The sequence below is a fragment of the Manis javanica genome, chromosome 5 (assembly GCF_040802235.1).
Source record: "Manis javanica isolate MJ-LG chromosome 5, MJ_LKY, whole genome shotgun sequence".
NCBI classification, from domain to species: Eukaryota; Metazoa; Chordata; class Mammalia; order Pholidota; family Manidae; genus Manis; species Manis javanica.
The window spans coordinates 48,404,209-48,425,410 of NC_133160.1; the positions used below are offsets into that span (position 1 = coordinate 48,404,209).

Genomic DNA, 21,202 nt, shown 5'->3' on the forward strand with positions numbered 1-21,202 from the left:
GAGGGGGGGAGGGAGGAGGAGGGGGGGAGGTGGGGGAGGAGATGGTGGTGGAGGGAGGGGAGGAGGGGGAAGGGAGAGGATGGGAGGCTTCTCTGGGTGTGGAGGCAGAAGTGGCGATAGAAGAAGGGGGAGGGGCTGTTGTAGAAGAAGGGGAAGGGAGAGGACAGGAGGCTTCCGCGGGGAAAGAGGCAGCCCCGGCGGTGGAGGGGCCAAAGGGGTAAACCTGTATGGCGGAGGCTCGTCAGCCCGGTCAAAGATAATCGAAGAGGGACTGGGAGTGTGGGGAGGGGAGAGAGACGGCTTGCAGGCTAGGAGAACTTGGGAGGGGGTGGGGGGAGGAGGAGGCAGAAAGCTTCCATATAGGGAATCTCCTTCCAATTTTTCAGGCGCTGGCATTAGTTAAAGAGATTGCGAGTGATGTTAGGATCAAGAGCTCCCCCTGCGGGCCATTGGTTGTTATTGTCTAGGGGTTATGTCGGCCAATCTTGGGAGCAATATTTATGGAGAAGTTTTGGTTTTATATCAGGCGTCAGGGAGAGGGTAGCCAGATGCTTAAGCAGGCATTCAAGAGGTGAACTTTCAGGGAGGGATGAGGAGGCCCCCATGGCTAAAGTACAGAGAAGGAGACAAACAGGGGAAGACGAACGGAGATCCTCAGACTGGAAGCAGACCGCAAGGAGACAAAGGGCGTCCCCGGTGATCCTTGGTGGTCTGCGGAAACTCATATACAAGTCGGAATTTCTTAGGAAGTGTGGGTCATCACCCAGACTTCCCTAAGAAGGCAGTTTGCCGGAGTCACGAGGTACCTAGTGCTAGATATTTTCGGCAGACAGAATGGATTTCGGCGGACGGAACAGGAGGGAGGGGGAAGGGAGCATTCTCATCCGCAAAGGAGTCACCTCATTTATGGCTGTTGGAGGGGGGACCTGAGGGCCTGCCGCAGCCATGAAGGCCTGAGGTGGGGAGAGTTCCTTCCTCATCCCCGAGCGTCAGGGCCTTACTGGACCTGACGGTGACTGGATCACCGTCAATGGCACTGCAATAGCTCGGGGAAGAGTGGCCCACTCGGGGGGGAAAACTTACCTAAAGGCCAGAGAGGAGTGGTGAGTGTGATGAGCCAGCGCCAGAAAAAGAGGACGACGGCAAGCTGCTGCTGGTGTCGGGGGGAAGACGGGGCCCAGTGGGGTGTCCCGTCTCCCGGGTTTCGGCACCAATGAAAGGAAAGGAGCGACACATAGCAGCAATTCACCGGAGAATTCCGCTTTATTAGGGAAAGGTGCTGGGTTATATAGGAAGGGGCTTGAGCTGATTGAGGTGTCACTTCTAAGGGGCTGGTGGCTATTGGCTAGGTGCTGGGATTGGGAGGGGGGCGAGAGGTGATTGAGCTTCAGGTGGCGCCGGCGGGAACTGAGGACCCCGAAGAGAAGCCGGAAGTTTGCCATCTTACTGGTGGGGGCCCTTCACCTTGGATTAGACAATAGTTCCCCAAAGTAACAGAAGAACAGGTTGGATTTCATGAAAATTAAAAACTCTTATGCTTCAACAGACACCATCATCAATGTGAAAAGACTACCTACAGGATGGGAGAACTATTTGCAAATTATATTATCTGATAAGGGGCTTTTACCTGGAATATAAAAAGAGCTCTTACAACTCAGTTAAGAAAAAAAAACAAAAAATGGGCAAAGGATCTAAAGAAATTTCTCAAAAGTACACATACAGATGGCCAACAAGCACTTAAGTGAGGAAGAAAATCACCTTTTAGTAATGCAAAACAAAATCATAAATTAAGAAAATGATTATGGACCTTTTGGGGCCGCAAGTTAAAACTGTGTTCATCCCTTCCTAATTACAACCCTTAAATAGAATTCGTGCCTCATATCGAATTTACCGAGTATCATAATTCCTCCAGGTGGTAAAGATACCTCGAGACAAGTGCTGGGCATAGAAGCCACAGGGCATAAATCTGCAAAGAAGTAAAAAGCTAACCTTTTCAAACAATATGGCTTCTCTCTCACCAACTTTACATTTCCCTGTATGGCCCCGGAAGATAACTGGTTAGCCAGAAATGGGTAAGATTCCTCAAGGGAGGAACAAGCTAAGACAGGCACAGTCGCAGGGGGGCCATCAGGTGAGAAATTGGGGAACAGTGGTGAAGCTTAGAACCTCACCCCCGCCTGTGTTGAGAGAAAGCTTCTGCATCCATGGATGTTTTATTGCCCTTGTCTAGCTCGGATTAGCACATAGTCTACAGGAACACACCTGATCATCTACAATTGCTCTCTTACAACACTAAACTATGTTTTCTACCTTTATCTTGCATCTACCTACCACTTCAGCAGTTTATTAAAAACAAAAATAATAATAATAATAAAGGGAGAAATGTGGGATCCACATATAAATCAAGTATAAAAATCAAACGAATATTCATATTTGACCTGATTGTTTATAGTTCATAATGCGTGATCAAAACCGAAAGTTTCTGTGATGAATGCCCTTGTACTGTTCACCATGTAAGAACTTATTCACTATGAAAGAATTCGTTCACTATGTAAGACCTTGTTCGTTATGCTTCAGAAGATTGGAGACTGACGAGAACTAGGCTTGAGATGGATTAATGATTGTGCATTGAGCACTGACCCCCCTATACAGAATTTTATTGTTGTTAACAACCATTTGATCAATAAATATGAGATAGGCCCTCTCAAAAAAAAACAAAAACAAAGCTGTGTTCATTCCAATTTTCTGGAATCTGTAATGAAAGAGTGCCTAAGCAAAGACGCCTACCATTCATTTTCAAATGCTGATTGCGCTCCTACTACGTGAGAGAAGCTGGCTCCTGGTGGGGAAATATAATTAAAAACAAAAGCTCCCAACCCCAATATCCTCTCCACAAAGGTAATAAAGTTTGTGTTATTAGTATTAAACTAGAAATCCATGAACATAACAATCAATGGGTGGAAATATATCTCACCGTTTCACGTAGCCAACCAGGTACAACCCATTACACACATATTCTCAATGTACACAGTTAACTAGTACGCCAGGAAGAGGACATGTAAGTACTAAAAAGATGTTAAGTAGTTGATCCTAACTCTACCCGGTAATTGGAAGACCCGGATGACCATCTAGGTTAGCTATGTGGTTTATCCAGAGGAAAAACACACTTCATATCTTTATGAGAAGAGTTTTGAAACTTGGAATAACAAGGCATCTACTGAAGTTAGTCTCCTGTCCTCCGGAAACTGGGAGAGAGGAGCCATCTCCCTGGGGCTGATACTCTGAAGAGCTCCCAGACCCGGAGACAGACTTACAGGTTCCAGGAGCTGAAACAAGGCCCACCTCGTCTTAAACAGGATTTACGCACATTTCAGAAAGAGGATAAAGCACAAAGACCAGTTTTCTAAAGTAAATGCTCAAAGAAAAAGGGGAAGAAGAAAGTATCTTACAGATATAATTAAGCTTATTTTAAATGTGTTTGCCTTTCCCTCCGAATATCATGAGCGCAGCCTGTAGGCATGACGAAGCTAAGCGCGCTGCAGGCGGTCGGGCAGCGCCGCCCTCGCAGAGCTATGGCCGCGGCGGGGCCGACGGTCACGGTCACAAGTAGCCGAGGACTCGGACCGGAGGGCCAAGTGTTTCCCAGGAAAGGGCCGCGGGCCTTCCGGAAGCTCCGGAACGAACAGGCTAGCCCCGGGGGTTGGGAGCTCCGGAACAGGCCGGGACCGCCACAGGTGGACCGCTTTGTCCGCCGGCGCCAGCACCCGGTCAGAGTGCACCCCACGTCGCAGATTCACCCGCCCCTCTCAGCGGCGGGCCAGCCGGACGTGACAGCGCGACGGCCGCACACGTGACCTCCAGGACAGGTCAGCTCCGCCCCTGCCGTGCCACGGCGAGTAGTAGAACCGCGCCGCTGTCTCCTGCGCAAGCGCAGCCTCTGGCTCGCGGCGGATGACGCAATCCTGCAACGCCGGCGGGGCGTGCAGTCCCAACCTCCGTGGGATCACCTGGCTCTGCCTGAATGGCCTCCGCAGTCAGACGTGCGGGTGCAACCGGCCCCCGAGGCGCCGCTGGGGGCGGGGCCTCTGGGGGCGGAACGAGTCCTGTCCGGCCAATCGACGGCGCCTCCGCCGGCTCCTGCCCCGCCTAGCCGGCCATCGGTCCCCGTGGGTCAGGTCCGGCGAACGCGCGGTTGTGGTGCCGGTTGGGAGGTGAGTGCGCGGTCCGCGGGCGAGGCCCTCGCTGCAGCCGCTGCCTCCGTGTGTCCGTACGGCGCCTCCGGGGGAGCGGCGGGCCCCGGGGTTGCATGAGCCGGGGGCAGCCGGGGCCGGAGGGCCAGGCCCGATCACGCGGGCGGCCCAGCCTGCACCCGCGTCCGCAAGCGGTGGTTTCGTGGCTGGGGCCTGGGCGTGGCGCCGTCGGAGCGCTAGGCCGGCTCGGCGCAGGCCCGGTTGGAGGCCGCACCCCGCAGGGTAGAGAGCCCGCGGAGGACGGCGGACGGTGGGCGATGCCCCGCGCCGCGGTGTGGCCAAGGTGCCAGCCAGTTAGGAGAATGCAGCTGTCACCCGGCCGCACGCTTCCTGTCGCCATGACGCGCGCCTTCCCTCTCCGGGCTCGGGCGGGATGGGAAGTGACCCCACTGTGCGGGTTGACTCTGGAAGCATTGAAGCCGCGTGCAAGTCCGCACGGCTGCGAGGGCCGGCGGGCGGCGGTCTGGGGGTGGGGGCTGGTGAGTACACGCTGGGGCCGAGCGCCATCTGCAGCCTTCACGGGGCTGGGGCCGCATCAGCCGCCGCCCACTTTCAGGGCCCACCCCAACCCCCACAGCGTGTGTCCTCAGGCCGCCTGGTAAGTTCAGTCGACGTGTCGTCGCCGCTAGCGGACGCCGCTTAGGCCTCGTAGATAAGGTTTTTGCTATTGAACTCTGGATTCAGATGGCAATGTTTTCTCGTCTGGGGGCTCTGTGGTTGTGGGGAGCCAGTTGTAGCCCCAGGTACAGAAAGCAGTATCACTGATGGTACCCCAGAAGTACAGATGGGTGAGACTGGGGTTCTATGGATGGTGAGGAAGAGCTGTGCTCTAGACATGCAGACTCTGGGGAGACCTTTGGATGGGTGGGTTAGTTTTAGGAAGCAAGTCAACTTGGAAAAGAAAGGTAGATTGAAGAGCAGATGGTTGGGGTTCATGGGAGGAGAAAGCACGTACTTAGGGAGTCTGAGGAGAGTGTAGAGCCAGTAGAAAAGAAGTGACCCAAGATGGTGTGAAGTGCCATGGAAGCCAACGAGAGGAGAGCTCAGGACGGGGCTGGTCTGCAGTGTCCACTCTGTGGGAAGATCTGGGGAGTGAGGGCAGCTCTTTACATTTGGCTGAGGTGAGGGGTGTGCTGAGCACATTCCCTGGATCCCACCAGGCTCAGGATCAGGTCCCATTGACTATGTTAGTCCTTATCTATGAGATGGGGATAATCATAGCCCCTAGGCCAAGTAACAACTAGCTGACAAGTGTCAGGCAATGCAGTAGGCACTTGAAATGTTTGCACTCACTGAAGCCTCACTGTCAGCCTTCTACAGAGAAATTACTTATAAAAGCTGTGGGACTTGGATTAATCCAGTAGTGTGATGGCGATTCAAACGGTGAGGCGTTTAAGGGTGTTAGAAATGGCCCTAGATGGTGAACTTTCCATGAACTTTTCCTCATGGAAAAACAGCTCCTCAGTTGTGTTTGAAAGGCAGACTCTCTAAGGCTTGCACCCAGGGCCAGCCATGTGTTTTGCTTCAATTATTTGGTTTCCAGATCAAAGAACGAGATGTTATTGTTGCTATAAATTCTATGACAGTTCTATGGTCTGTGTCTTTAAGCAAATTAGAAAATGACCTAGATAAGTAATTACTGTTTAATGCATTTCATTAATCATAACTTTAACCATGTATATTTATCATCACAGAAAACTTCAGTGACATTTGTTTTTCATGAAAATATTGTGAATATGCATAAGGACTTCAGAAAAACTTCTAAGAAGTGAAGTGTGATTTGAATCTTTTTTTAATTTGAATCTTTATGGGAAAAGTAATGTTTAGGTTATTCATCAGTTTATATCCCCTAAAGAACTGAAGTAATCATCATAATTTTTAATCCTTTTACTTCAGGGGTTTTTCATGCATGAATAATTCTAGTTTGTGTTTTCAAAGCTGCTTTCGGAAAGAAGAAACATGGAAAGTGGTGCAGTTCTGCTAGAATCCAAATCCTCACCGTTTAACCTTCTGCATGAAATGCACCAACTGCGTCTTCTTGGTCACCTGTGTGACGTGACTGTCAGTGTGGAGTACCAGGGAGTCCGTGAAGAATTCATGGCCCATAAGGCAGTCCTGGCAGCCACTAGCAAGTTTTTCAAGGAGATGTTCCTTAATGAGGAGACTGTGGATGGTACGAGGACTAACGTCTACTTGAATGAAGTGCAAGTTGTTGACTTTGCTTCATTTCTCGAGTTTGTGTATACCGCAAAGGTCCAGGTGGAAGAAGACCGGGTGCAGCGAATGCTGGAAATGGCTGAAAAACTAAAATGTTTGGACTTATCGGAAACGTGTTTTCAGTTAAAGAAACAGATGTTGGAGTCAGTACTTTTGGAGTTGCAGAATTTCTCTGAGTCTCAGGAGGCAGAAGGGAGCAGTAGCTCCCAAGTCACCATTGCTCCTATTGCCAGAGCAGGTGCTGTGGACAGGCCTCTCGCCAATGGCCTTGCAGACTCCTCAGATCCCCTGATGGGGAGAATCAGCAATGGCATATTGCCAGATACGCCCCCCAGGAAGTCCAAGGAGAAACCAGACAAGAAAAAAGATGTAGTCAAGCCACCCTACCCTAAAATCAGAAGAGCTAGTGGAAGGCTGGCTGGAAGAAAGGTATTTGTGGAGATCCCTAAGAAGAAATACACAAGAAGACTCCGAGAACAGCAGAAAAGTGCCGAGGATGATGTGGTGGACCACTGGGGTCCCCAGGAGCCCAGCCTGGAGCCTGCAGGCACAGAGATGGAGCCAATCACAAAAAGTGAGGATGGCAGCACTAGGACAGAGCTGGAGGAGGTTCTGCAGAAAGCAGTGCCTGGGGAGGATGAGGAGGCAGAGGAGAGGAAGAGCAACTTCAAGTGCACTGTCTGTGAGAAAGCCTTTCTGTATGAGAAGAGCTTCCTAAAGCACATCAGGCACCACCACGGGGTGGTCACTGAGGTGGTTCACCGCTGCGACACCTGTGGCCAGACCTTCGCCAACCGCTGCAACCTTAAGAGCCACCAGCGCCACGTGCATAGCAGCGAGCGCCACTTCCCATGTGAACTGTGTGGGAAGAAGTTCAAGAGGAAAAAGGATGTGAAGCGGCACGTGGTGCAGGTCCACGAAGGGGGCAGCGAGCGGCACCAATGCCAGCAGTGCGGCAAGGGCCTGAGCTCCAAGACAGCGTTGCGCCTGCACGAGCGCACACACACGGGTCACCGGCCCTACAGCTGCACTGAGTGCCAGGCCCGCTTCTCACAGCCCTCAGCTCTGAAGACCCACATGAGGTGCGTTTCCCTCCTGAAATGCCAGGGAGAACTGCTGCTCTAGGGCCTGGACCCACGCGGTGGCCTCTCTCTGTGCTTCACTGGTTACTGTGTCCCCCTAGCAGGCAGGAGGCTACTGCAAGCCATCCTTGAATTGTTTCTGGGTCCTGCTACTGTGATGCTGCTCTTCTGCTCTGGGAGTCCTGTGATGGTCCTGCAGCCTCAGGCCAAGGAGGATGCCTATACCATGCCCAGTGCCTGGGCAGAGGGCTGGGCAACCAGGCCCTAGGCTGTCCCCTCCCAGAACAGCCCCTGGTGCTTCCATTTTGCACCATCCTTAAGTTGAGGCTCCTTAACTGCATCTACCTTTTCCTGATTCTTTGTTTATAACTTGGACCTACAACCATCTAGGTCTCGCAGTCTATTAATGACCTCAGTGAGATGATATTTAGGGCTCTAGGACACTTCTCTCATTCTCTCTGTTCATTCTCTGGGCTTGGATAGTGTGCCATAGGTTAGTATAAACTCCAGAATTAGGACATTTCTTTTAATAAACTTTTGAACCATAGGCAGGTGACATTCAGGTTTTAAGTAAGTGTCCTTTCAGTGCTTGGTATTTATGCCTGAAATCCAGACAAGCATTTTTATACTGTTCTCGACCCTCAAATGGAACCAGTCTCTGGGTGGCAGCACGCTCATCACCTGCTCACATATAGTGAGTTTACAGCGTTGGCTTATCAAGTGCTCCGTAAATCGTGGTTGATGGTTGCTTCACCCTCATGCAGTTACAGCTTATGCACACTCCTCAGAAACCAGGCTTCAGCATTTTGAGAATTGTTGAGACTATGGTTATGTAGTATTAGATAATGATGGTAACATTTTCAATCATGTAGTACTTTGTCAGCAATAGTTCCTAAGGTGTTTGTGGTAGATTTTCAGAATGGGGAAGCTTTACAAATACTGCATGGTGCTATTTAGTGTTTTCAAAAATGTGCAAAGGCATGGTGGTGTCTGCCTGCACATGCCATACAGTGTACACCAGAGGGCAGATGTGGGTGGACCCTCAGTGTCCTGTGGGGAGATGTGCCTGTCTCATGGTCTGGTGTAGAAGCGGATTTGGGGGTGGAGATTATTGGTCTCTTTTCCTTTCACTTCAGCTGTTGTCATTAGATCTCTTGGAGTAAACTATTTTTTCAGACTAGAGTGAAAATTTTATTGAAAGTGAGATTTGAAATACATCCTGAGTTATCATCTGAATGTTGTACTTTCAGAATTCATACAGGGGAAAAACCTTTTGTCTGTGATGAATGTGGTGCAAGATTCACTCAGAACCACATGCTGATTTATCATAAAAGGTGTCACACAGGTAAATACTCATGCTGTTGTGATTGAATGTCTTTTTTAGGTGTAGAAGGAACCTGCAATTTATTAATTTAGAAGTTGGCATCTACCACAGTGGTGGAGACCAAAGTCATGTTATAGCTTTCCCATCTAGTAAATGAGCAAAAATGAATAAAAAGATATACCCGGTGCCTCCAGTGCTGTATTGAGGTGACGGCCTTTGCACCCTAGGCTCCACTGAGTCTCATGTATCAGGAGGTGTGAAACAGTTCCTGTCGTTTTAGCCCCATATTGCATTTCCAGGAACCTGTCCTAAAGAAATTGTTCTGATATGATATGGGAAAAGCTATATGCTATTATTCCCCTTTTTTGCTATTTCTAATAACAGAGCATTGGAAACAACCAGATTGTCCAACCACAAGGAAGTGGTTCAGTAAGCTAATAAATGCTCTGTGTCTCGGCTCATGACGCAGCCACGCCATGGCTCTGAATGTCATGAAAAACACCTGGGCTTGGCTGTCGACTTGAATAATGCACGATTAATTGACAACTATATTGACAACCTGCACATAAGAGTAGAAGGAAATGAATTGTTACATGTATTAGGTGGAATTATCTCTACTGTTTTGCAAAATTTTGTGCTGATTATGTGAGGGAGAAAATTTAGGTTGGCTTTATTTTGATTCAGCACAGTAACCCGATACAGAATCTGTTGTATGCTAGTTATATTCTAGCCCACCTCATTATTTGCTTGCATTTAAAAAATTATACTTCTGAGCAGTGTCATATGAACACCAAGTTCAAATGCAGGCAAGACAGAGATGAGGCATTTAACAGTGTGAATTACCAGACTGTAAAATGAGAAGTGGTGTCAAATGGAAGACTGGGGATGGAGCGAGGCATCAGAATTCAGGTCACATTAAAGGATGAAATTAAGTTTTTAAGGTCATTTGATGACAGTATTAACATACCCAGATTTTATTAGAGCCAGTATTATTTTGATATTTGTGAAATCAAGGGCATACCTAACAATCACATGAGTCTGACTTGTGGGATTAAAGGACTCAAACTACAGACATGAAGTGAACATATCTTTGTCCTGTAATCTGACCCAAACTGACTGGGAGTTGCTGATTTAGAACAGGCATATATGTGCATTCAGTATACATTCCCTTTCAAGGACTTTTATTCTCATAAAGTTTCACTGAAGTGCTTCATTTAAAGAAATCCAACAATTCCTCCAAACAAGTTAGAAAATTATTTTGTTTCAGAATGACTCAATTTCTAACATACGAGCTGGCTGAATGCTCTTTTGTCCAGTAGAATCCTTCTTGGGATTTCCAAGGATATTTTCTATCATCTTTCAGCAGGTAGCAAGCACCTCAGGTGACTAGATGTCATATGATAGTTTTAAGTAGAGAATGTAACACTACCTACCCGCCAAGGCACTTTTGAGGAGCTCAGTTGCTAACTTTGTTTCATCTTTTCATGTAGGTGAAAGACCTTTTATGTGTGAAACATGTGGCAAGAGTTTTGCTTCTAAGGAGTATCTAAAACACCACAATAGAATCCATACTGGATCCAAACCTTTTAAATGTGAAATTTGTTTCAGGACTTTTGCCCAGCGGAATTCACTTTATCAGCATATTAAAGTCCATACAGGTATGGCTGCAATGTCACCAGAGAATGGAGTTCAGTGTGGCAAGAAAGATTTCTTAAAGGTTTTAGATCTACTAGAAAATTATTTGGAACTTAGCTTTACTGTGTCAAAATAGCCTTTTCAATTCTTGAGTTTTTGAAAAGGCTCTAAAAGGTATGTTTGAATATATACGTGGATATCTGAACATTTTAGTTTCAGGTTAGATAACTACCATGTTACTACCATGTACATACACACACACATGCAAATTCAGTTACTATGAGAACTGGAGTTTCATATTCCATTACTGTGGAGAAGAGGTGAAGTTGCTATAGGTGGAACACCAGCTTTGGCATTGGCCCTTCTTGCTGTGGGCCATAAGCGGGTGGTGTAGGTATAAATCTGGGCCTGGCAGTTGACCTTCAAGTTGTTCCCAACATGGCCTTCCTTATGGTGCAAATGCAGTGGCTTACAGACAACACCGTTCCGGTGAGGCATCAGAATTCAGTACAGTCAGCTGAAGAGATCAGCCAGTATTTCTTCTCTTCCTGTCTCAGGGGAGCGTCCCTACTGTTGTGACCAGTGTGGTAAGCAGTTCACCCAGCTCAACGCGCTCCAGCGCCACCATCGGATCCACACAGGAGAGAAGCCATTCATGTGCAACGCGTGCGGACGAACGTTCACGGACAAATCCACTCTGCGGCGGCACACCTCAGTAAGCAGTGGTGGTTTAACAGTGACATGTTGCTGGTCCCTGGGTATGTGACCCTAGTCAAACATGCCCATCAGCCTCCTGTGAGGTGGTTACAGAAGTTGGGTCCCTCTTGTCAGGTTTTCCCGCAATGAGTATATTCACAACACGAATGCAGGGAAGAATCCAGTCTCAAGGCCCAGAACAGAAGAGCCATGATAAATACTTCATGGGAGTGGTGGTGGCTATAGAAGGATATCTGATCATTAGTTAAAGGGTGTTCTGCTACAGTAGAAACTAATACAAGTTGAAGAAAACTTGTTTTAAAAGATGTACTCAGGTAGCCCATGATTTGGGAGGTTTACAAGTACTTGTTCAGACACACATGCAGTGACCCTTGTTTTGTGTTTGATTTGTAGATACATGATAAGAATACTCCATGGAAGTCTTTCCTTGTTATTGTAGATGGCTCACCCAAGAATGATGAAGGGCACAAGACTGAACAGCCTGATGAAGAATATGCATCATCTAAACTTTCAGATAAATTGCTGTCTTTTGCAGAAAGTGGCCATTTTCACAGCCTGGCCACAGTCCAAGGCAGAATACCTGCCATGCACGAGAACAGTTCTGCAGACACAGTCCGTAAGTCAGATGCCTCTGTGGTGTCCCAGGACACACTGCTGGCCACTGCTATCAGCGAGCTGAGTGAGCTGACCCCACAGGCTGACTCCATGTCCCCGCAGCTTCAGTCCTTAACCAACACGGAGTAAGAGCTTGAAGTTACCTGCCAAGCAAGTCCCTCTGTTTTCATGTGTGACAGCTGTGTGAGAATGTTAGGGGCTAAGAGGAAGTTGTCTCTGGGCAACAAAGTGGGCAAGAATGGCTTCTGAGGATTTTCCTCAATTTCTGCTAACTTGCACATTTCTTTCAAAGCATTTTTAAAGCCTTTCCTCAAAAATCCTGATCTGCATGGTCTCGGCTACATTTTACCAATAAGCAGTTAACATAACCTCACTGAATTTTGGTGTAGGCTGTATGTGTTATGTTCATCATTCTAATGCTTGATTACCTTGTTTAGACTGGACAACTGCTTAGCTTAACTGTATTAGACAGAACACTGACCCAGCTCATGAAGTCACTGTTAACAGTCTCCCTGGTCTCTCAGCCATCTTAGGATTCTGTGTGGTTTTAGTTCTCTTGATACTTTGAAGCTATTTTTCTATTGAGCTGAAATAAAGCTGAGACCATGTGTTGTCAGCCATTTTCCTCTCAAATTGAGGCAAATTAGATTTGCTCAGGGAACCCTCCCAAGGTTCAGAAAGAAATGGAATTATTGAATTCTCCTCCTTCCCAATTTAGGCACTAAAACAGGAATGACAAATTTACCATTTTGCAAAATACCTTCCTATATAATCTCTATTCACACTGCATATAGGCAGCTAGCAAATTTGTCCTAACTTCTGAAATAAAATGTGGCTGTTAGGTTTCATTTCTAAAATCCGATGAGGTAAAAAGCTGGTCTACCAAAGATTCTAGCTGTAAACAGCATAGTTTTTACAGAGGTGTGAAAAATTAGGAGGCTTTAGAACACTTGAAACATTGTCATTTTATTCACAAGTAACAATGAGGTAGGTAATGTTAGAACACAGATTATGAGTATTTTTGCTAGACTTTTTCAAATCCTATAATTTTTAGAAACCCAGAATTTCTCATTTCACATCAAGATGGGAAACAAGTAACTGACTCATACTAATTTCTTGGGAGCACATGGGGATATAGCAGAAGGGACCAAGAGCCATGGCATACTTATCTTTGATTATGTTCAAGAGGGGACTGAAGAACCAACAGCCTGCTCTAACTGCTCCTTGGGCTGCCTTGTGCTCAAAATGAATTTGCAATGAAAAGATAATCCTGCTGTGTTTGCCAAGCCTGATTCTTGGCTTCCGTGGCTTGGTTATGTCGCACCATGCAAAGTGCTTTGACTCATGTGTGACCCTAAACCCATTAATTTATAAAGAGAAACATGAGGAATTTTTGTTCACTAGTTGTTAATTTATTAAACTTGCTGTGAAACACTTTCATTTTCCTAGAGAAAGGTAGGTACTTTATCTGTAACTTACAGGATGAAGACATATGCCAGAAACTTTTAAGAGGGAGGATCTATTCCTACCACTGATTTTGTTCTAACTGGTAACATGTTAAAAGTAAATGCTAAAGCTCCTATATGGTTTTTAGGTGCTGCTAACATGTTTCACACTTGTAACTGAAGAAAGCAGTACTGAATTACTTCAAATTTAGTTGTGACAACAGATCCTAGTTGTGTTTACAAAGAACAAAATAGAGGCTTCACACAACCACTTTATTATTGATAATAGAATGAACCTGCCCAGCTGATGTACTATTTCAAAGAATAAAGTCATTTTAATAAGGAATTTAAATAGATTATTTTGTTACCTATTCGAAGATTTATGTCTTGAATTTCTTTTGAAATTCTACAAAAAACTGTTTAACGTGTTAATAAATGTTTGCTAGTAAAAATAGTTTTGTCAGTCTAAGTTTACTTGCATTATTAGGATGTAGGTTCTGTAGAAATAGTATAACTTCCTTAATTTCATGGATGATGACATTAAACTCAGGGTCTACAGTTCTAGGATTGCTCTACTTATAATCGCACATTTACTGAGACCCAAAGGGCCCCGTGATGAGTCACACTGGCCTCTGCTCACGCAGAAATCCATGGTGGCTGGTGTCGTGGGCTGCACGAAGTGCACATTTCTTCAGAGTAACATTAAAATATGCCACACAGACACTTCTTCTCCAGCTCTGCCCATTTCTGTTGCCCAAGAACAGAACTCCAAAGGCCCCGCACAAGACTCACTACAGAGGGATCTGTGGGGTGATGCCTGCTTCTCATTACAAGTACAGCCTTCCTTTGGGAAAGAAAGGCAGGCTCCCCTATGATGTTGGTCCTGAATCCATGATAAGCAAAGTGCCCTGGGGCTAGGCCTGCTCCAGAGCATCAGGGAAGACTGGTGAGGAGGTGTTGCAGACCTTCCCAATGTGGGAAACACACTCAGCCCAAACTCCAGAGGGCTCTGCTGCCTTTGGTTTTACTAAAATGTGTCACACCAAGTTTGAAAAAAAAGTAAGGAAAAATCTTTCTTACAGGTGATTTTAACAGAAATGTGGTTTTGCTGTAGGTGGTAATTCAACAAATTTGAGCGTAAGTTACAAATTCTAACCTGTTAAATTCCATACCGTGCCATACAAGGGACATTTCTGAGACCAAATGAGTGCTTGTCCCCTTAACTGGATGGTGTTCCCATCACTTAAAAGCAGTATTACTCCAGGGTTAGGGATGGGGAAGGGGATTCATGCAGTGGCTACTTGTGCATAGGTACCACACAGGCAACATAACTGAGCAGGCTACAAACATGGGCTGAAGGGACACTAGCATGTCAGCCTAGCTGAGTCCCAGAAACTACCCCCACTTACCTTTGGCAATCCATAAAGGGATTCTTACCAAGGCCAGAGTGGTCTATCCCTTTTTTTAAAATTCATTTTGTTACCATTAATCTACAAATACATGAAGAACATTGTGTTTCCTAGACTCCCCCCTTCACCAAGTACCCCCCACAGACCCCATTACAGACACGGTCCATCAGCGTAGTAAGATGCTGTAGAATCACTACTTGTCTTCTCTGTGTTGCACAGCCCTCCCCGTGCCCCTCTCCACATTACACGTGCTAATCATAAGCCCCCTTTCTTTTTCCCTGCCCTTATCCCTCCCTTCCCACCCATCCTCCCCAGTCCCTTTCCCTTTGGTAACTGTTAGTCCATTCTTGGGTTTCTGTGATTCTGCTGCTGTTTTGTTCCTTCAGCTTTTCTTTGTTCTTACACTCCACATATGAGTGAAATCATTTGGTACTTGTCTTTCTCCACGTGGCTTATTTCACTGAGCATAATACCTTCTAGCTCCATCCATGTTGTTGCAAATGGTAAGATTTCTTTTCTTACGTTATGTATATGTACCACATCTTTATCCATTCACCTACTGATGGACCTAAGGTTGCTTCCATTTCTTGGCTATTGTAAATAGTGCTGTGATAAACATAGGGGTGCATCTGTCTTTTTCAAACTGGGCTGCTGCATTCTTAGGGTAAATTCCTAGGAGTAGAATTCCTGGGTCAAATGGTATTTCTATTTTGAGCTTTTTGAGGAACCTCCATACTGCTTTCCACAATGGTTGAACTAATTTACATTCCCACCAGCAGTGTAGGAGGGTTCCCCTTTCTCCACAACCTCACCAACATTTGTGGTTGTTTGTCTTTTGGATGATGGCAATCCTTACTGCTGTGAGGTGATACCTCATTGTGGTTTTAATTTACATTTCTCTGATGACTAGCAATGTGAAGCATCTTTTCATGTGTCTGTTGGCCATCTGAATTTCTTCTTTAGGGAACTGTCTGTTCAGCTCCTCTGCCCATTTTTTAATTGGATTATTTGCTTTATGTTTGTTGAGGTGCATGAGCTCTTTATATATTTTGGATGTCAACCCTTTATGAGATCTCTCATTTATGAATATATTCTCCCATACTGTAGGGTACCTTTTTGTTCTATTGATAGTGTCCTTTACTGTACAGAAGCTTTTCAGCTTGATAATAGTCCCACTTGTTCATTTTTGCGTTTATTTCCCTTGCTCGGGGAGATATGTTCATGAAGAAGTTGCTCATGTTTAGGTCCAAGAGATTTTTTGCCTATGTTTTTTTATAAGAGTTTTATGGTTTCATGACTTACATTCAGGCCTTTGATCCATTCTGAGTTTACTTTTGTGTATGGGGTTAGACAGTGATCCAGTTTCATTCTCTTACGTGTAGCTGTCCAGTTTTGCCAGCACCATCTGTTGAAGAGACTGTCATTTCCCCATTGTATGTCCATGGCTCCTTTATCATATATTAATTGAGTATATATGTTTGGGTTAATGTCTGGAGTCTCTATTCTGTTCCACTGGTCTGTGGCTCTGTTCTTGTGCCAGTACCAAACTGTCTTGATTACTGTGGCTTTGTAGTAGAGCTTGAAGTTGGGGAGTGAGATCCCCCCCACTTTATTCTTCCTTCTCAAGATTGCTTTGGCTATTCGGGGTCTTTGGTGTTTCCATATATATGATTTTTGAACTATTTGTTCCAGTTCATTGAAGAAAGCTGTTGGTAATTTGATAGGGATTGCATCGACTCTGTATATTGCTTTGGGCAGGATGGCCATTTTGACGATATTAATTCTTCCTAGCCAAGAGCATGGGATGAGTTTCCATTTGTTAGTGACCTCTTTAATTTCTCTTAAGAGTGTCTTATAGTTTTCAGAGTATATGTCTCTCACTTCCTTGGTTAGGTTTATTCCTAGGTATTTTATTCTTTTTGATGCCATTGTGAATGGAATTGTTTTCCTGATTTCTCTTTCTATTGGTTCACTCTTAGTGTATAGGAAAGCCACAGATTTCTGTGTGTTAATTTTGTATCCTGCAACATTGCTGTATTCCGATATCAGTTCTAGTAGTTTTGGAGTGGAGTCTTTAGGGTTTTTTATGTACAATATCATGTCATCTGCACATAGTGACAGTTTAACTTCTTCTTTATCAATTTGGATTCCTTGTATTTCTTTGTTTTGTCTAATTGCCGTGGCCAGGACCTCCAGTACTATGTTGAATAACAGTAGGAATGAATAACAGTAGGAAGAGTGGGCATTCCTGTCTTGTTTCCAATCTCGGAGGAAAACCTTACAGCTTCTCGCTGTTCAGTATGATGTTGGCTGTGGGTTTATCGTATATGACCTTTATTATGTTGAGGTAATTGCTCTCTATACCCATTTTGTTGAGAGTTTTTATCATGAATGGATGTTGAATTTCAGCGAATGCTTTTTCAGCATCTATGGAGATGATCATGTGGTTTTTGTCCTTTTTGTTTATATGGTGGATGATGTTGATGGATTTTCGAATGTTGTACCATCCTTGCATCCCTGGGATGAATCCCACTTGATCATGGTGTATGATCCTTTTGATGTATTTTTGAATTCGGTTTGCTAATATTTTGTTGAGTATTTTTGCATCTACATTCATCAGGGATATTGGTCTGTAGTTTTCTTTTTTGGTGGGGTCTTTGCCTGGTTTTGTTATTAGGGTGATGTTGTCTTCATAGAATGAGTTTGGGAGTATTCCCTCCTCTTCTATTTTTTGGAAAATTTTAAGGAGAATGGGTATTATGTCTTCTCTGTATGTGTGATAAAATTCTGAGGTAAATCCATCTACCCTGGGGGTTTTGTTCTTGGGTAGTTTTTTGATTACCACTTCAATTTCTTTGCTGATAATTGGTTTGCTTAGATTTTGTGTTTCTTCCTTGGTCAGTCTTGGAAGGTTGTATTTTTCTAGGAAGTTGTCCATGTCTTCTAGGTTTTCCAGCTTGTTAGCATATAGGTTTTCATACTAGTCTCTAATAATTCTTTGTATTTCTGTGGGGTCCATCATGATGTTTCCTTTCTCGTTTCTGTTGATGTGTGTTGATTCTCTTTTTCTATTAATAAGTCTGGCTAGAGGCTTATCTATTTTATTTTCTCAAAGAACCAGCTCTTGATTTCATTGATTTTTTCCTATTGTTTTATTCGTCTCAATGTTATTTATTTCTTCTCTGATCTTTATTATGTCCCTCCTGCTGACTTTAGGCCTCATTTGTTCTTCCTTTTCCTATTTTGATAATTGTGATGTTAGACTATTCATTTGGGTTTGTTCTTCCTTCTTTAAATATGCCTTGATTGCTATATACTTTCCTCTTAAGACTGCTTTCATTGCATCCCACAGACGTTGGGGCTTTGTGTTGTTGTTGTCATTTGTTTCCATATATTGCTGGATCTCCATTTTAATTTGGTCATTGATTCATTGGTTATTTAGGAGCATGTTGTTAAGACTCCATGTGTTTGTGGGCCTTTTTGCTTTCTTTGTACAATTTAGTTCTAGTTTTATCCCTTTGTGGTCTGAAAAGTTGGTTGGTAGAATTTCAGTCTTTTGGAATTTACTGAGGCTCTTTTTGTGGCCTAGTATGTGGTCTATTCTGGAGAATGTTCCATGTGCATTTGAGAAGAATATGTATCCTGTTGCATTTGGATGTAGAGGCCTATAGATGTCTATTAGGTCCATCTGTTCTAGTGTGTTGTTCAGTGCCTCTGTGTCCTTACTTATTTTCTGTCTGGTGGATCTGTCCTTTGGAGTGAATGGTGTGTTGAAGTCTCCTAAAATGAATGCATTGCATTCTATTTCCTCTTTTAGTTCTGTGAGTATGTGTTTCACATATGCTGGTGCTCCCGTATTGGGTGCATATATATTTCTAATGGTTATATCCTCTTGTTGGACTGAGCCCTTTATCATTATGTAATATCCTTCTTTATCTTTTGTTACTTTCTTTGTTTTGAAGTCTATTTTGTCTGATATTAGTACTGCAACACCTGCTTTTTACTCCCTGTTGTTTGCATGAAATATCTTTTTCCATCCCTGACTTTTAGTCTGTGCATGTCTTTGGGTTTGAGGTGAGTCTCTTGTAAGCAGCATATAGATGGGTCTTGTTTTTTTATCCATTCAGTGACTCTGTCTTTTGATTGGTGCATTCAGTCCATTTACATTTAGGGTGAATATCTAAGGTATGTACTTATTGCCATTGCAGGCTTAAGATTCGTGGTTACCAAAGGTTCAAGGTTAATTTCCTTACTATCTAAGAGTCTAACTTAACTCACTTAGTATGCTGTTACAAACACAATATAAAGGTTCTTTTCTATTTCTCCTTTTTCTTCCTCCTCCATTCTTTATATATTAGGTATCATATTCTGTACTTTTTGTCTATCCCTTGATTGACTTTGGGGATAGTTAATTTAATTTTCCATTTGCTTAGTAATTCATTGTTCTACTTCCTTTACTGTGGTTTTATTACCTCTGGTGACAACTATTCAATCTTAGGAACACTTCCATCTTTAGCAGTCCCTCCAAAATAGACTGTAGAGATGGTTTGTGGGAGGTAAGTTCTCTCAGCTTTTGCTTATCTGGAAATTGTTTAATCCCTCCTTCAAATTTAAATGATAATCTTGCCAGATAAAGTAATCTTGGTTCCAGGCCCTTCTGCTTCATGGTATTAAATACATCATGCCACTCCCTTCTGGCCTGTAAGGTTTCTGCTGAGAAGTCTGATGTTAGCCTGATGGGGTTTCCTTTGTAGGTGATCTTATTTCTGTCTCTGGCTGCTTTTAACAGTCTGTCCTTATCCTTAATCTTTTCCATTTTAATTACTATGTGTCTTGGTGTTGTCTTCCTTGGGTCCCTTGTGTTGGGAAATCTGTGGATCTCCATGGCCTGAGAGACCATCTCCTTTCCCAGATTGGGGAAGTTTTCAACAACTACCTCCTCAAAGACACTGTCTATCCCTTTCTCTCTTCTTCTTCCGGTATCCCTATAATGCAAATATTGTTCCGTTTGGATTGGTCACACAGTTCTCTCAATATTCTTTCATTCTTAGAGATCCTTTTTTCTCTCTGTTCCTCAGCTTCTTTGTATACCTCTTCTCTAGTTTCTATTTCATTTATCGTCTCCTCCACCGTATCCAACCTGCTTTTAATACTGTGCTCTTCAACGATTGGATCTCCAACCTGAATTCATTCCTGAGTTCTTGGATGTTTTTCAGTACCTCCATTAGTATGTTGATGATTTTTATTTTGAACTCCCTTTCAGGAAGAGTCACGAGGTCCATATTTAAATCTTTCTCTGCAGTTGTATTAATAATTTTACTCTGGACCAGGTTTCTATGGCGTTTCATATTTGTATATGGCACCCTCTAGTGTCCAGAAGCTCTATTCTGGAGCTGCTCAGCCCCCGAAGCAATGTTAGGGCTCACAGGGAAACAGTATTCGTGCCTAGAAGAAGGAAAGAGCCGTTCCCCGCCTCCCGGCTGCTGTGCCTGTCTCCACTGCCTGAACCAGTGGGCTGAGCACACAGATACAAGCTTTTGTCCCAGAGCAGCCGGATATGGATACCTGCTTTCCACAAGCACCCAGAATCCCAGTCTCTCCAGGAACTCCGCTTGTCACAGCTTTCCAACCCCATAATCAGAAGAGTATGATGAAAGCACCATGAAATGTAGGTGTGTGCTCCCAGCGCAGATCTCCGGAGCTAGGTATTCAGCAGTCCCAAGCCTTCCACTCCCTCCCTGCTCAGTTTCTCTTCCTCCTGCCGGTGAGCTAGGGTCGGGGAAGGGCTTGGGTCCTGCTGAGCCACGGCTTTGGTACGTTATTCCGTTTGGTGAGGTCTGCTCTTTTCCCCAGGTGTATGCAGTCTGGTGCCATCCTCTTTCCTGTTGCTCTCTCAGGATTAGTTGCGCCAACTATATTTTCTAATTGTATCCAGTTTTAGGAGGAAACCTCTATCTCTCCTCTCACGCCGCCATCTTTAATCCATCTCCTATCATCCATTTAAAAAAATTTGCTTCAAATTACTTTTAAGTTGTGAACGTAAGGATGTAAGGATGGCTATGCTACTCCCTGACAAGGTGAGCTGGCCCCATGGCATGCTCTTCCTCCCTAGAGCACCTGCTGCCCCTGTACAGACACCTGCAAAGGTAAATGGACATGTGCTCTTCCAACAGAGCTGAGTGCTGAAGGGGTACTCACCTCCCCCAATCTAACAGTCTTCTAAGAACCATTCCTATCTCACCTTTGCAAGTTAAAGGATGCATGCAAGATTTCCAAATGGGCAGCAGGAAGGATGAAAATGTGAGGCTTATGGATACAACATACAGACTCAGCGGACTGTACGAAAGGGCTAGCCAGGGCCACCATACACCTGCAGGTGGCCCAAAATTCCACCACAGCATGCAAGTGTCAACACAGAGGAACTCATTGGATGGGCACTCAGAGAATCTAGGGAATAGTAGTGCTTGCTGCCTTCAACTTAATGAACAACTTCAAGGACAGTAAGCTA

At 44.8% G+C, this 21,202-nt stretch overlaps 1 protein-coding gene across 8 annotated transcripts in view; it reads left to right on the top strand.

Moving 5' to 3' along the window:
- Window positions 1-13,739, top strand: part of GZF1 (GDNF inducible zinc finger protein 1) — a 50,403-nt gene extending 36,664 nt beyond the window's left edge. For 2 of the 8 annotated variants that reach the window (XM_037022414.2, XM_073236991.1), the window contains 5 exons: window positions 6,189-7,549; window positions 8,800-8,894; window positions 10,364-10,531; window positions 11,066-11,223; window positions 11,619-13,739. In XM_037022414.2, coding sequence (XP_036878309.1) covers window positions 6,189-7,549; window positions 8,800-8,894; window positions 10,364-10,531; window positions 11,066-11,223; window positions 11,619-11,969 — 2,133 coding nt within the window. In that variant the 3' untranslated portion in view covers window positions 11,970-13,739. The other 6 variants (XM_017656845.3, XM_017656842.3, XM_017656843.3 and 3 more) reach the window with 6 other exon arrangements.
- Window positions 13,740-21,202: the final 7,463 nt, after the last annotated feature.